Raw genomic sequence first — 15,665 nt, forward strand, 5'->3', positions numbered from 1 at the left:
CACTACTGGTTTGCTACGTTTGAGCATGGTTTTATATGTAGGAATGAGGTAGATGGTATTGTGGTCAGCAGTGGCCAAAGGTGGTTTAGATCTGGCCTCATAAGCCTTTTTAATGTTCCCACAGCACTTGTCCAGGATTCTATCCTTCCGTGTGTCACATTTCACATATTGTTCAATCCCTGGCAAAGACAGTTCAAGCTTGCAGTGATTAAAATCACCTAAAATGAATACAGGCGCCTCTGGTGTACTCACAAATCACAGTGTGCCGATATACAGCCATACTGCATGGCTAGGAGGGTGGTATTGCGTTTATACAACAGTTCAATGGCACAAATGCGTAAAAACATAAGAAACAACAACGGAGTGTCTTCAAAAACCTTCTTTTGTTTTAACTACTTCCGCCATGCACTCAAATATCAAGTTGACAGTTTAAAAGCTGAGCCCAAGCCTCCATTACTAATTTGAAAAGTTGCTTCATTGAAAGCTATACTGTGTTACTGTATTAAAGGTGCACTAAGCAATTTTTACCAAACGATGTTGATATTTAAAAGCACCAAAACAAACACGCCCATACCCCAAGAGGACCTTGCCCCTATTTTGATATCTCTACCCCACACGTACGTACACAACCCTGGCATAACGACGATTGCGGAAACAAACGAAGATGACACACAAGCATATTCAAACAAAAGCCAACACAGATAAGTTGTGTAAAACAATGCAAAATCACTGTTACTCACCTATCAAAAAGAAACAAAGCAGGCTCTGCATCCGATTCAAGCCCTTCCTACTCCTTGAGTTCTCTCCACCGCTGGAACTCTGCTCTACGATATTTATGCGGGTCCTACCTCTTGCCTAATTATAACCCTTCTTTTTTATTATTAACAACTGTTTATTGAGTTTTATTTTGTGGAACAGTAATACAAAACAAAAAGGAGCTGTACAAATGTAAAACCCATCCCACCCCTTGGTAGACTTCAAAAATTAATTAAATAAATATATTAATTAATTAATTAATATTAATTAATATTAATAGATAAACAAATAACAATAAAATATTTTTTACAAAGATTTTAGAAAAGAAGACAACATTTAAAACTGAATGTCATGAATTTACAGTTTTCACGTTAGATCCATGTATACGAGAAGTAGAGAGTTCCATTGAAATAATGTCCAACAAATACACCGTCCAGGTTTGTCTGTCCATTGTGTGAGGAGGATTCCAACGGTTGACTAGCAATTGTTTTGCTGCTGTGAGAGCAGCTAACAGTAAAGATCTTTGTTGGACGGACAAGGTGAAGTCCCAAAAGTCATTCGTGAAAAACTGGCATGAGTCAAACATATCTCAATACCCAACAAATATGATCGGTATTTGGAAGGAGGATTAGTTTACGCAAAGGGTGAACAGGCAGTTGAGAGCTCCAAGGCACCCCATATGCCCGTAGGGCCGATCTAATGCACAAATACATAAAGAAGGAGGTGCCTGGCAGATTATATTGAGTTTTAAGATTCTGGAAGGATTTTAAACCACTATCATCATAGATATCTCCCAGAGTGTTTACTTTATTATGAGTCCATTGATTGCAGACAATGAAATGGAGTACTGCCTGACAAAAGGTTATTATTGTGGAAAATAGGCGAATGCTTATGCCATTCTTTAACTAGTTGTGAATGTCTTTCAACATCCCTCCATGTGGAGAGGAGATGGGTTACAATGGGACCAAACCGAGATTTACACTGCCTAAGCGGAACTCCCGAAAAAGCATCAATTTATACGGATAAACAATAGATTCTTCAATTGCTCTCCAAGACACAGAAGTGTCAGGATCAAACCAAACTGCTAAAGGGCGGAGGGAAAAGGCTTGAGCATACAGTCTAAAATTAGGGAAAGAAAGACCTCCATGTAATCTACATCGTTGTAAGGTAGTCAATTTAATACGTTTCCCATCCCATATATACCGTGAAGCACATGCATCTAGTTTGTTCCAGTAGCCAACCAGTGGAGCGAGAGGAATCATGGAAGAAAAGAAATTAATACGTAGGAGAACATTCATTTTAATCACCGATATACGGGCCTGAAAAGAAGTAGGAAGACGAGACCAATTTTCCAAATCTGAGGATACTTTGGCTAGAATGGGGGGAAGTCGTGGCCTAATGGTTAGAGAATTGGACTCGTAATCGAAAGGTTGCGGGTTCGAGTCCCCGGCCGGCAGGGATTGTAGGTGGGGGGAGTGAATGTCCAGCGCTCTCTCCACCCTCAATACCACGACTGAGGTGCCCTTGAGCAAGGCACCGAACCCCCAACTGCTCCCCGGGCGCAGCAGCATAAATGGCTGCCCACTGCTCCGGGTGTGTGTTCACTGTGTGTGTGTGTGTGTGTGCATTTGTTCACTACTCACTGCTGTGTGTGTGCACTTGGATGGGTTAAACGCAGAGCACCAATTTCGAGTATGGGTCACCATACTTGACAATACGTCACGACTTTTTAATACCATTATAGTTTTTTAGTTTCAATTTTAGAATTGAGGGGAAGTAAACATGACTTACACTAATTACTTTTAAACCCAGAGAGATCCAAAATGTTCAAATAAATTCAGCACATGAGGAATAGAATGTGACGGCTTCTCCAAAAACATTAAGATATCATCAGCAAACAAAGAAATATGATGATGAGTATTCCGTATATTTATGGGAGAAATAGTTTCAGATTGTCGGACCGCTTGAGCTAAGCGTTCCAAGGATAGATAGGGCAAATAACAGAGGAGGCAGCGGGCAACCCTGATGAGTACCTCGATGTATAAAGAATGGGTTAGAGTGAACAGCACCTGTGAGGACAGTGGCTGCTGGATTGGCATACAGAACTTTTATCATATTTATGAGACTCGATCCCAGACCCAGATGCTGTAGAACCACCCATAAATAGTTCCATTCTAGCTGGTCGAAAGCTTTCATCGCATCTAGAGATAATGTTGCGCAAGGGGAGGACAAACTATTATTTGAATTAATAATATGATATAACCTGCGCAAGTTATCCGAAGCTGAGTGAGATTTAATGAATCCTGTTTGGTCATGATGAATTAGCCTATTCATAAATTTCTCTAGACGACGAGATAGTACTTTAGCATATAATGTAACATCAGTTCCTATCAAAGAAAGTGGCCGGTAACTAGAACAGGAAGTCGGATCTTTATTTATTTTTTTTAACAAGAGAGAAATAACAGCTATATTGAGTAACTGAAAAATGTATCACATCTAACATGAGGGGGCCTAAATCCGACCAAAAAGTAGTATACAATTTGACTGGAATGCCATCTGTGCCTGGGAATTTCCCCTTGTTCATAGATTGAATTGCTGACTCCAGCTCCTGAAGAGTGATCGGTTTAGCCAAGTATTCAGAATCTGAATCTGACAGCCTGGGTAAATCAAGGTTGGACAGAAACAATGTAAAAGAATCAGGGTCACCATCAGCAGAAGAAGTATAGAGGTTAGAATAAAAAGAGTGAAAGGCAATATTAATGTCTTTGGGTCTGTCATAATGAGCCCAGATTGGGATTTCACTGCTGAAATATTAGCAAACTTTTCATTGTTGCGTAATCTTAGGGCTAAAAGGTGGCTTGGCCTACTCCCTTGAAAATAATAATTCTACCTGAATCTTTGGATCAGGAATTCTGCCCTGGATCTCAGTAATGAATTGAGTTCGGACCTAACCGCCATGATTTTACTGAGTGTATTGTCTGAGAAACAACGCTGATTATCTCTAGTCAGATTCTGGAGCTGTGATTCCAGTTCAACTATCTTTTTGTGTCGGTTTTTCTGAAGGAAAGAGGCATATGAAATTGAGTTATTCCTTATAAATCCTTTACCTGCATTCCAAAGTGTTCGAGGATCATCCACTGAACCTTGGTTAATTTTAATAAACTCAGCAAATTTATTTCTGAATTGACTGCAAAAAGTTTCATCCTGTAACAATTTAGGGTTAAATCGCCATCTAGTGGCACGAGATGGCCGAGGGATCAAAGATAATCTGCACAAATTTCCATCATGATCCTGGAGATAAAAAAGTAGAAATGAAAATATAGGGTTTAATAAACGCCAACTGTCCACCAACAAGGATGAGGTTACACATTGCCGAAGTTTGTCAGAACACAAAGCTTGAGAGTATGATTCCTTTGGTCCAGATCTATCTAGGATATGCAACATAACAGAATTCATATCTACACCCAATACAATTTCAAAATCTGAAAACTTCAAGAGATAGGTTGACAAAACAGAGAAAAAAGTAAGGTCAGGAGTACAAGGGGCATAAACAGAGAAATACAATATTCCTTTTCTCCACTATTGTTTTTATGTGTGTTATTCTACCATCTGTTTCACAACCTTTATCTAAAATAGTAATATTTAAAGTCCTCCGCACCAATATTAGGACACCCTTGGTTTTAGTATCCGAAGATGATTGAGATACCACTTCATAAAACGTATTATTACATCTGCGTATATCCTCCTCTTTCAAATGGGATTCTTGAACTAATACTATATCAATCTTTCTTCCTCGCAAAAAATCCAGAAAACCTGTACGTTTGTGAGGGCCATTTAGGCCATTAATATTACAACTCAGAATATTAAGGTCAGTCCTAGGTATCAAACAAAATTACTGCATAATAAGACAAAATACAAGTTTGAAAATAAAACCAGTTGAGTCTACCATTAAACCACCCCCACCCTCCCCGGTACCATTAAAAAAAAAAAAACACATTGCCATGAACTGTGGCAGATCAAACCAAGAACAAACCTTGATCTGCCAGCACCCCTTAATATGGTCCGTGGCATCAACAAAAACCTGCACATTACTGTAGCACCAACATTTGGCCCCATAGTCACATATTGACTAGGTAGTATTTCTATTTAAAAAAAAAAAAATTCCAGCTGGAGAGCAAATGCACTTTTTCTTTTTGCAGTGACCGGAGAAAAATCTGGAAAGTCAAGTTAAATCAAGTCAATATTATTTGTATAGCGCTTTTAACAATGCTAATTTTTGTCAAAGCAGCTTTACATCAGCTTGATATAAAGCTGGGTGGCTTTATTTCAGCTTTACAGTATTTAGACAGGGAAATAGTTTGTCATTCTGCTCTGGCCAGACAAAATGCCAGCAGTTTAAATCTAGGCTAAAGCAGAATCAGATTGTGCAAAGGACTCATCTGGTTTCTGTGGTCTTGTCCCGATGGCCGTCTTGGAGACAGGGTCTTCGCTGGGGATCAGTCTCTGGGGCTCATCTAGGTGTCCTGGCTGTAGAGGTCATCTCTGGGTGCTGATCCACCATCTGATCTGGATACAGTCTGGATCTGGGTGGCTACGGTGACCTCGGAATAAGAAAGAAACAGACTAATATTAGTGTAGATGCCATTCTTCTAACAGTGTAACAAGTACATCAGGTGTTTTGGGAAGTGTTCCTGGTTCTGGTTGACCTAATTAATGCAGCCTAACAATCCTTTAACGGATTTGAATTATAGAAATGCGACAGTGTATTTGTGTAAACCAGGTTAAAGAGATGGGTCTTTAATCTAGATTTAAACTGACAGAGTGTGTCTGCTTCCCGAACAGTGTTAGGTAGATTGTTCCAGAGTTTGGGTGCTAAATAGGAAAACGATCTCCCGCCCGCAGTTGATGAGAGTCAATAGTTCCTGTTACATCATCAAGTTGTTCTGAGCTATTGGATATGCTGAGGAACTGAGATAAGTCATGAAGATTATTTAAAAAGTAGTCTTTTGTGGTGGAAGTGATGGTTCTACCATATTTGTAACAAGGAGTTGGCTTTACAGCTTTAGCTATATGGAATATACACAAAACTAGATAATGATCTGAGATATCATCGCTCTGCTGCAATATTTCAATGCCACTGACATCAATTCCATATGACAGTATTAAATCTAGAGTATGATTTCGACAATGAGTAGGTCCTGAAATTTGTTGTTTAACACCAATGGAGTTTAGAATGTCTATAAATGCTGATCCCAACGAATCTCTTTCATTATCAACATGGATATTAAAATCACCAGCAATTAGGACTTTATCTGCAGCCAGCACTACCTCAGATAAAAAATCAGCAAATTCTTTAATAAAGTCTATATGGTGCCCTGGTGGCCTGTATACAGTAGCCAGTACAAACATCGCAGGGGATTTATCATTAACACTTGTTTCTTTGGATAACGTTATATGTGATCATGGACCACAAAACCAGTCTTAAGTCGCTAGGGTACATTTGTTGCAATAGTCAAAAATACATTGTATGGGTCAAAATTATAGATTTTTCTTTTATGCCAAAAATCATTAGGATATTAAGTAAAGATCATGTTCCATGAAGATAATTTTTAGCAAATTTCCAACGGTAAATATATAAAAACGTAATTTTTGATTGGTAATATGCATTGCTAAGAACATAATTTGGACAACTTTAAAGGTGATTTTCTCTGTATATAGATTTTTTTGCACCCTCAAATTCCAGATTTTCAAATAGTTGTATCTCGGCCAAATATGTCCTATCGAATGTCCTATCCTAAAAAACCATACAGGGTCACATATGAAGCACCATTACTTCGAATGAATTATACTTGAAACCCGACCTCTGAGAAATACTGAAAATATTGCTATAAATTGTAGCAACACCTCCCCTTTTACCTTTTGGGCGCGGTTCATGTTTGTAACTGTAATCTTGGGGGGTAGACGCGTTTAAAGTAATGTAGTCATCTGGTTTTAGCCAGGTTTCTGTCAAACAAAGCACATCTAGTTTATGGACAGTGATTATATCATTTACAAAAAGTGCTTTTGTAGAAATGGATCTAATATTCAATAAGCCAAGCTTTATCATTTGTTTATCTGTATTATATCTGTTTTTTATTTGTTGAATATCAATTAAATTGTTACTCTTACTTTGGTTTGGATGTTTTCTGTATTTTCTAGTTCGGGGAAGAGACACAGTCTCTATAGTGTGATATCTAGGTGAAAGAGTCTATATGTGCTGAGAATTAACTGACTTCTGTGACGTGAGGCGGCTAGCAGACGGTCGGTTTAGCCAGTCTGTCTGCTTCCTGACCTGGGCCCCAGTTAGTCAAGTATGAACTCTAAGACTATGTGCCATATTTCCAGAGAGAAGAGCGGCACCACCCCAAGAGGGATGAAGACCATCTCTTTTCAACAGGTCAGGTCTGCCCCAAATATTCTTCCAATTGTCTATGAAAATTATGTTATTCACGCCGACGTGAATAACAATCTTACTGAATTTACGTTTAGCATTAGCCAGCACTTTTAAATTAGCCCAAGATGTCAGGCGCTCTGGCTCCCGGTAAATATTGGACTATGGTGTCTCTATTTTCATGTTATAGAATTTGAATTATAGAATAGAATCTATTTGAATAGAATCGCCAATAACTAGAGCACTTTCATCAGGTTTCTCAGTGGATGCGTCACTAAGTGGGGAGAACCTGTTTGATGTTTTGATAGGAACAGAAGTGTGGTGTTTTGACCCGTGACTAGGCCACGTCACAGTCACCCAGTTGCCCTGCTGCACGGGCCCTACCGGAACCGAAAAATGTGCTGGACTCCCTGAGCTAGTTGCATCCAAAGCAGTATCTACAGCCATCACATTCTTACTGTCCTCAACTGAAGTTTGGATGTGTGTCTCTAATTCTGAAATCTTCTCTGTCAGCCTAACTATGTCCCTGCATTTATCACAAGTGAACTTGCGGTTTTAAAAAGCAAACAATCAAATTAGTTTGATAGATAATACCAGAAATAAGGTTGGAATTAATATATTATCACTATAAATAACAGAGAGTGAAATTAAGATAGAGATTTAACAGAAAAGCGAAGCTACACGGAGCTACAATCGCAAACCTCTCAGCATCATAACAGACAGGGACAGACAGAAGCAATCGATCAATCAGTCACCTGATTGAAGAAAGACAGCGTTGCTCTGTCGGAAGTTTTCACCTGGGCATGAAGTCTGGCGGCCCGCAGAATGAGCTCCTTGTCCGTGTACCACAGCAGTTTAAAGATGAAAACCCGTGGTTTAGCGCAATCTGAGGAGAGCCTTGTGTACATGCATCGGTAGCGATCTTTTCAAAAAGCCTATACCCAGCTAACATAAGACCAGCGGGCCACTGGTGGCCCACCGGAGTCAAAGTCGGCGGCCCACCGGCGGACGCCGCCAGCGGTTCACCGGCGTTTTGCTCATCGTTATTCCAGCGGACCACCAGCGGCAGCCACCGCTTTTCCGACAGCGGTCCTCTGACGAGCCGCTGGTTTATAATTACTGTATGCTGGCGGTCCACGGTCGGTCCGTGGTTCATAATCAGTTCAATTACGCTAACCAAAATATCCTTGCACACAATAATGGATCAAAAACAATGTAAAATCGCAATTCCAAATTTATTTTCAGTGAACAGATTAAACATGCAAATGCATTTACAGTATATTTATCAGATGGTTTTATCCAATGTGACTTTCAAATAGAAGCATTCGATTCACATATGTCCATATACAAAAGTCAACCACAAATTTAACCATGGTTTAACTATGATTGTTGTAGTAAATTCATGGTCTTATTACAGCATAGTACTAAACCTAAACTTTACCTTGGTTTCAAACACTATGGTTACCAGTTTGACTCCAGCCTTACTAAAATATTACTATAGTAGAACCATGATATCAAAACCTTTATTTGAGGAAACATAAATAAATAAACTAGTTACTACAGTTATGGTTACTAGATTTACCCTAGTAAAAACATGGGTACAATGCTTTTCACAATCAAAGCTGCTTTAGAAAATGCATATTTCAAGGTTACAATAATAATAAAAAATTCCTTTAAACAACCAGAGATGACTGTGACTCAAAGGGGAGCATCTTCTGGAAACAAATTAACGTCCATATGTCAATAACTCTAAGATAATACAAGTTATTTGTTCAAAGTCATGTTCAGTTAAACAGACAAACATTAAAAGGGTAAGTTTGGTGAATTTAAATCCACTTCATACTGTCACAAAGTCTGTAATATGTAAATAAACAATATTCAGATAATGCAAAACATTATTGGGCATAGAGAAAGATTAAACATTGTTCGTTCACATATATTACCATCATAGTAACAATACAAAGTGGGTTGAAAATCACTCAACGTATGCTTTAAGGCAATGATTACAATACATAATATGTGTCAGGTTGGTATGTTCATCTTTAGTTGCCATCATCTGGAGTCTTCATGAGTGTTGGCATCATCTGAAGTCACCACAAGTGAGGCTGGATCCAAGATGTAGTAACATTGGGATGGGCAACCTGAGAGATAGACAGGAAAACAAAAGGAAAAGGATTAGCATAGATGCTGTTCATATTATTTCATTTATTTAGAGTACAAGGTTATGAGATGTGTTATGTAAATGCTTGACTAAAAAAGATGTATTTTTAATCTAGATTTAAACAGAGAGAGTGTGTCTGAGCTCCAAACATAATCAGAAGGCTATTCGAGAGTTTAAGAGTAAAGATCACTGCACACTGAGTCCGAAATGTTCATCTGAAATTTTCACACGTTAAAAAATAAATACGATCTCACATTGTGTCAATCACGTTTGCGCACTGCCTCCGAAATTTTCGTCCGTCAAAAAAAAATTCGGATCAGGTTCGATATTCGCATCCGTAGCATGCATTTTGATAGGAAAGGATGGGGAATGTGAAAAAAAAGAAAAACGCATCCGAAATTTTCGTCCGTCATAAAAAAAAAAATTGGATCGGGTTTGATTTTTTTCCGTTTCTCGCATCCGTAGGAAGCATTTTGAGAGGTGTTTTGACAGTTCAGAGCCACCGTACAAGCGAACGCCAAAATCCAGAATGGCGATTGTCAAGTTCATCCACTTCATCTTGCAGCACAAAGCACTGTATATAGTAGGCATGGGCTAAAATGGGTCTAAAATGTGTTATTTTTAAATGTCTGGGTAGAAAACAACAACTTTTTTCCCCACTGAACACAATATTTTTTTTTAAGAAACATATAGAACATTTTGGAAAGGTAAACATGTCAAGCTAAATAATTAAAATAAATAATTGAATTCTTCTTAATTAAATTAAGTACAGTCACTTAAGTGAGCCTAAACCTGCAGCTCATATAATCAATAAATAATAAATCAATAATCAAAAAATAAATTACTTTCTGTAAAAAAGAAAAAGAAATCCTTATAAATGAAAAAATAAAATAAAAATGCAGTCACTTAAAGTGAGCCTAAACCTGCAGCTCAATAATCAAAACCATAATCAAAACAATTTCTGTAAATTTAAAAAATAATAATAATAATCAAAATAATTTAAAAAGCAGTCATTAAACCTGTAGCTTAACAAGGTTTTTGGAGACATGCTCACTTTCTACACATTCATTTTTCAGTCCAAGTTATGATGCAGGAATGTTCCCCTTTCCCAGATTGAATTTGGATCGGTGAGGTACGGGGCTGTGTGACTCATTATGCTTTTCGCTGCACACAACTGAGGGAGTCCTGAACTTTCTGTCTTTGACAACATGTAAAAAAAAAAAACTGTGCATACCGCAGAAATGTTATAATGAAATATTTTAGTGGTTTTGAAACCGTGACTTTTCCAAACCGCGGTATACCTTGAAACCGATTATCGTCCCATGCCTAGTATATAGATCCTTGCACACTGAGTTCACAGAAATTGGTGGTTTTCTTTTTAATATGTGGCTCTAGTATCACTAGCAAAGCATCAAACTGAGACACTGACATCCTGGAGTAAACTTTGAATCGCCCGTGATAATCCCGCTGCTCCTTAATAAGGAGGGGGAACTCTCCATCCTCTCTATATCTCAGGATTGGATGGACCCAATATTTCCTTTCTGTTTTTTAAGAAGCGAGAGGACAACAAAATCATCCTCAATGCTTGAAGACTCCATTTAGTAGTGTGGAGAAATCTAGAATATGTATATTGATAGATTCATTTTTGTATAAAAACTAGGCCCCCCAAATATATTAATTTTTCTTTGTAATGTCTGTTAAACTATTATTGTTTTATTTGTTAAAATATTCAGTACATGCATAAATTTTTTGCATACTCACAGCTAAGCCATGGTTGTCCAGTGGGTGACGGTAGCCAGATGAAAATCCCAGAGCAGACCTGAAAGAGAAAAAGAGAAGAGTTAGTAGTAGTTCACGCAAAGTTGTGTTGCACGGAGCTGTGGTGAGATCTGTAAAAGAACTGCTGGCTGAAAAAACGAAAGAACCCAAAAATCAATCAGGCTTGTTGCCTTCTTCAAGTGTGTTACAGTAGGCTACTGTTTTGCGAATTTTTTCGCAACGGTTTAATTAACACGCATCGGACTCAGTGTGCAAGGTTTCTGTTCAATTTTTAGGATTACGAATACGAAAAAATGCATCCGAAATTTCGGACTCAGTGTGCAGTGACCTTAAAACACAAAAAAGCTCTGCTTCCTTTTAGGGGTGTGCGATATGACGATTTTTGATCGTGGACGATAAAAATGTCTCCACGATCTGCTTTTGAAGAAATATGGTAGTATCGTGCTACAGCGCACATTGTCAAATACAGTTCTGGCTCCTCTGTCTCTATATACTGTACAACACGACATACAGCAGTAGAGTTACTCTGAAAGGACACTGCACTTATTCGCGATCGCAAAAGTACATTATTTGCACACAAGCCTTGCTGGTTAAATGTTTCATTCACGCGCTGGTCTGATGTGCGCTTTTTCTGAGCACATACACCTGAAGCACGCGCACTAAAACGCCTGTCTAACAGCGCCTGATTACTCAACTAACTTATATTTTGCGCTAATACTGTCAAAACACACAAGGTTTACATACAGACTGAGTTGGTTATCTCTAAAATGAAAGTAAATATAGTTAAGAGAGAAAAAGATGCGTGCCTGTATATTAGATGCGTGTAGGTCTTAAAGGGACAGGACACTAAACGTGCTGTCACTGTCATTAAAGGGATAGTTCACCCTAAAATTTTATTTCTGTCATTATTTACTCACTCACATGTTCTCCCAAACCTCTATTAATTTCTTGTGCTGAACCCAAAATAAGATATTTTGAAGAATGAGGGTAACCAAACAGTTGCTGTCTACATTGACTTTGATAGCAGGAAAGAACAATCCTATGGAAGTCACTGAGGACCAGCAACTGATTGGTTTCCCACCTTCTTCAAAATAGCATTTATGTTCAGCAGAAGAAAGAAACTCATTCAGGTTTAAAACAACTTTTGAGTAAATGATGGTATAAAAATAAAACATTATGACAGAATTGACAGACAGATGACAGAATATTTATTTTTGGGGGAACTATTCATTTAACATTAACAATATGGAGGACCAAACCTGCATAAATTAAATATGAATAAATAAATATATTAATGAATAAATAGATAAATAAATGTGACAATAGGAAAATTAATAAACGACTTGATAAAATAAATATGATTAATTTGTAATAAAGTAACCCCCCCCCCTTAATTTATTTTCTGCTTTTATACATTTATAAACATTTTTTTAACTTTTATTTTTTCATTAATTCTTTTTAATGTATTTTTATTATTTATACATTTATTTTGAGATTTATTTATATATTTATGCATTCATTTTTTTTCGAATGATTTATTCCCACATGTATTTATTTATTCATTTATTTTTACTTTTCCGTGTGTAACATGTAAATGAGGAAGGTGGTCCTTGTGTAGCTTCAGTGCATCATTGGTTGAGAGTTCACACGTCGCATCGTCAGCCCAGCTAAGCGATAGAGATGAGTTTTCAAAGAAAATAGCGGCAAGTAGTAATTCATTGTCCAGTTTGCTACGGGATGTGGCAGATCAGCTGGAGAGTTGTAAGTTATTTTCACCGAACGTTATTCGCATTAGTGCCGAAATATTTAAAATATTTTCCAGAAATAAAAACAGGAAGCTGAAGCCTGGAACCATCGACATCAGACCCTAGGGTGATGACACCCAGTTATTAGACTAGAAACCAAACATCCTCTGGGTGTCTGACTCCGACTATATATAAATAAGTCTCAAAATAAATGTATAAATAATAAAAATACATTAAAAAAGAATTAGTGAAAAAATAAAAGTAAATTTTTTTTATAAATGTATAAAAGCAGAAAATAAATTAAGGGGGGAAAATCGTATTTTATTAGAAATTAATCATATTTATTTTATCAAGTCGTTTATTCATTTTCCTATTATCACATTTATTTATTTATTAATATATTATATATCATAATATAATATATATCATATTTAATTTATGCAGGTTTGGTCCTCCATATAACAAAACCCAAAGAGAAAAATCACTCACTATTCTTGACTGAAAAACTTTAATCCAGTTGCTTTAGGAATCAGTCTATCTAGTGTTTTATTTTTATATTTGTTCATTTAATTTCATTGAATGCTCTGCTAAATACACCTATTGTACCTGGAAATAAAGCACTGTTTGTTTTATTTGTATATTATGTGTATTTGTAATGTGCATCTTTGTTCTTATTTTTTAATAAGAAATATAAAATAATGACAAAGATTTTTATCTTCGCCCACTTTGGCCTAAATATCTGCCATGTCTTTTTTTTTTTGTTACCTTGAAAGGCTTTGTCTTTCTAGTTTGGCTGTAATGCTCAGACAACTTGTAAAACCAACATGACAAAGAATCGTGATAAAATCGTTAATCGTGATATTTCTAAAAAAAATCGTGATATGATATTTTTTCCATATTGCCCACCCCTACTTCCTTTACTGGAGTCTGATATTCTGGGTACTGTCAATAGTCCAGAGTTTTGTGACATTATTTAACTTACTTTGCTATAATTTTGTTAAATCGCAATCCGATTTTATTCTATATCCCTTAGTAAGCATATCATTTGTCCTCAGTATTCAGAGAACAGACATACTCTACATATGCCACAGTATTATTGAAGTGAGAGGAACATCATAACTGTAATTTACACAACTGTTCAAAAGTCAGTAGGATATTTTGCATCTTTGAAAGAAGTCTCTTTTACTCACCACAGCTATATTTATTGTAAAAGAGAAATTAAAAAACGCATTAAAACTATAACATTGTGAAATATTACAATTCAAGAGAACTGTTTTTAATTGGATATGTTAAAATTGTAATTTATTGCTGTGATCAAATCTGAATTTTCAGCATCATTACTCCAGTTTTCAGTGTCACATGATCCTTCAAAAATAAATTTGATATGTTGATTTGCTGCTCAAGAAACATTTCTGATTATTATCAAAACAGATGTGCTGATAAACATTTTAGTGTAAACTGATTTTTGTTCCATGATTCATTGGTAAATAGATTCCAGACCTTTAAATGGTAGTGTACAATACTGTTCAAAAATTTGCAGTCAGTGAGGTTTAAGAAATTCATATTTTTATACAGCAAGGATGCATTAAATTGATGAGAAGTGAGAGTAAATATTTTTGTTTCAAATAGACAGTTACTTTTCAACTTTGTTCATCAATGAATCCTAAAAAATAAAAAAATAACACACAAACAAAATACAAATCAGAAATATTTTCCTGAGCAGCAAATCAGCATATTAGAATGATTTCTGAATGATCATGTAAAACTGAAGAGTAATGAGGCCGAAAATCCAGCTCTGATCACAGAAATAAAATACATTTTAACATCACTCACTCATGTTTGGATGTCAAAACCTTCTTAAAATAACTTTAATAAAGAAGTGTAACAGATGGATCATGATACATGCAAATATGTAATGAAAAAATGCATATGAAGTGATTTAATGATCTTTCTCAGCTTAATGTTACCTGTTTCCCACATCTCTGTCAGCAACTTCCTTCAGAAATATAGTTATCTTGGAGCTTCTAATCTGTTGCAGAAGTGTTATTCCTGAAACCACAGAACAATTTTTATCAATAATAGCTTGCCATAAAATATCAAATCACATTTTAATTAGATTCAGTTAATTCACGCTCACTGATTAACAGGAAAGATACAGCCCATATTTTAGGATAAATAAATTAATCTAATTCCAGTAAGCGATTGAAAAAACCTTTACAAAGCTATTACAACTTCCCATCTAACGTTACACATAAACATGTGATGAAAAGTGAAAACTTTGATAAATCAGAGCTCAATATACAGAGTTAGCATACCAGTTAGCATACCTTGTCTGAAAACAGTTGAGATGCTAACGGACTTTTTCGAAGACACTAAACTGTCTTTATGACCTAAATATTCAACAGAAACGTGTCAATTAATAGTAAGAAAAGTGTCAGGAACAGTTGTATGTAATATTTGTGTGACTTTAGGTACTAAACTCACCCGAAAACGGTGAAAACAGCAGCGAGAGACGGAGTGTTGCAGCTGTCAGTTGGAGAGTTGTGGCCGTTTCCATGGTAACTCCCGCTCTGCAGCGTTTGATTGAGACTCAGCGCGCGTCCATCAAATCACGTCACAGCCACGCAGCATTTAAATAAACATAAACAACTAAAAATAATAATTTGATAAAATTTTGGATTTTAATCGTTTTGTAGCTCTATAACATAGGTGTAAACTGGAAACCGCACGTGACAGTGGGGCAAATTAGCACTTTTATTTTTATTTTATCATATATTTTTGTTATTTTTATGAG

General features: G+C 36.5%; 1 protein-coding gene across 1 annotated transcript; it reads right to left on the reverse strand.

Annotated features, from left to right (window-relative positions):
- Positions 1-8,403: 8,403 nt before the first annotated feature.
- On the reverse strand, positions 8,404-15,437 carry LOC306880343 (uncharacterized protein). Its single transcript, XM_079433826.1, has 6 exons — positions 15,356-15,437; positions 15,199-15,261; positions 14,839-14,920; positions 11,105-11,166; positions 10,777-10,888; positions 8,404-9,327 (listed from the first exon to the last, which is right to left on the reverse strand). The coding sequence occupies exons 1-6, from the start codon at positions 15,426-15,428 to the stop codon at positions 9,267-9,269; spliced, it is 453 nt and encodes a 150-aa protein (XP_079289952.1). The 5' UTR covers positions 15,429-15,437; the 3' UTR covers positions 8,404-9,266.
- Positions 15,438-15,665: the final 228 nt, after the last annotated feature.

The sequence above is a fragment of the Barbus barbus genome (genome assembly GCF_936440315.1).
Source record: "Barbus barbus genome assembly, chromosome: 14".
Taxonomy (NCBI): Eukaryota; Metazoa; Chordata; class Actinopteri; order Cypriniformes; family Cyprinidae; genus Barbus; species Barbus barbus.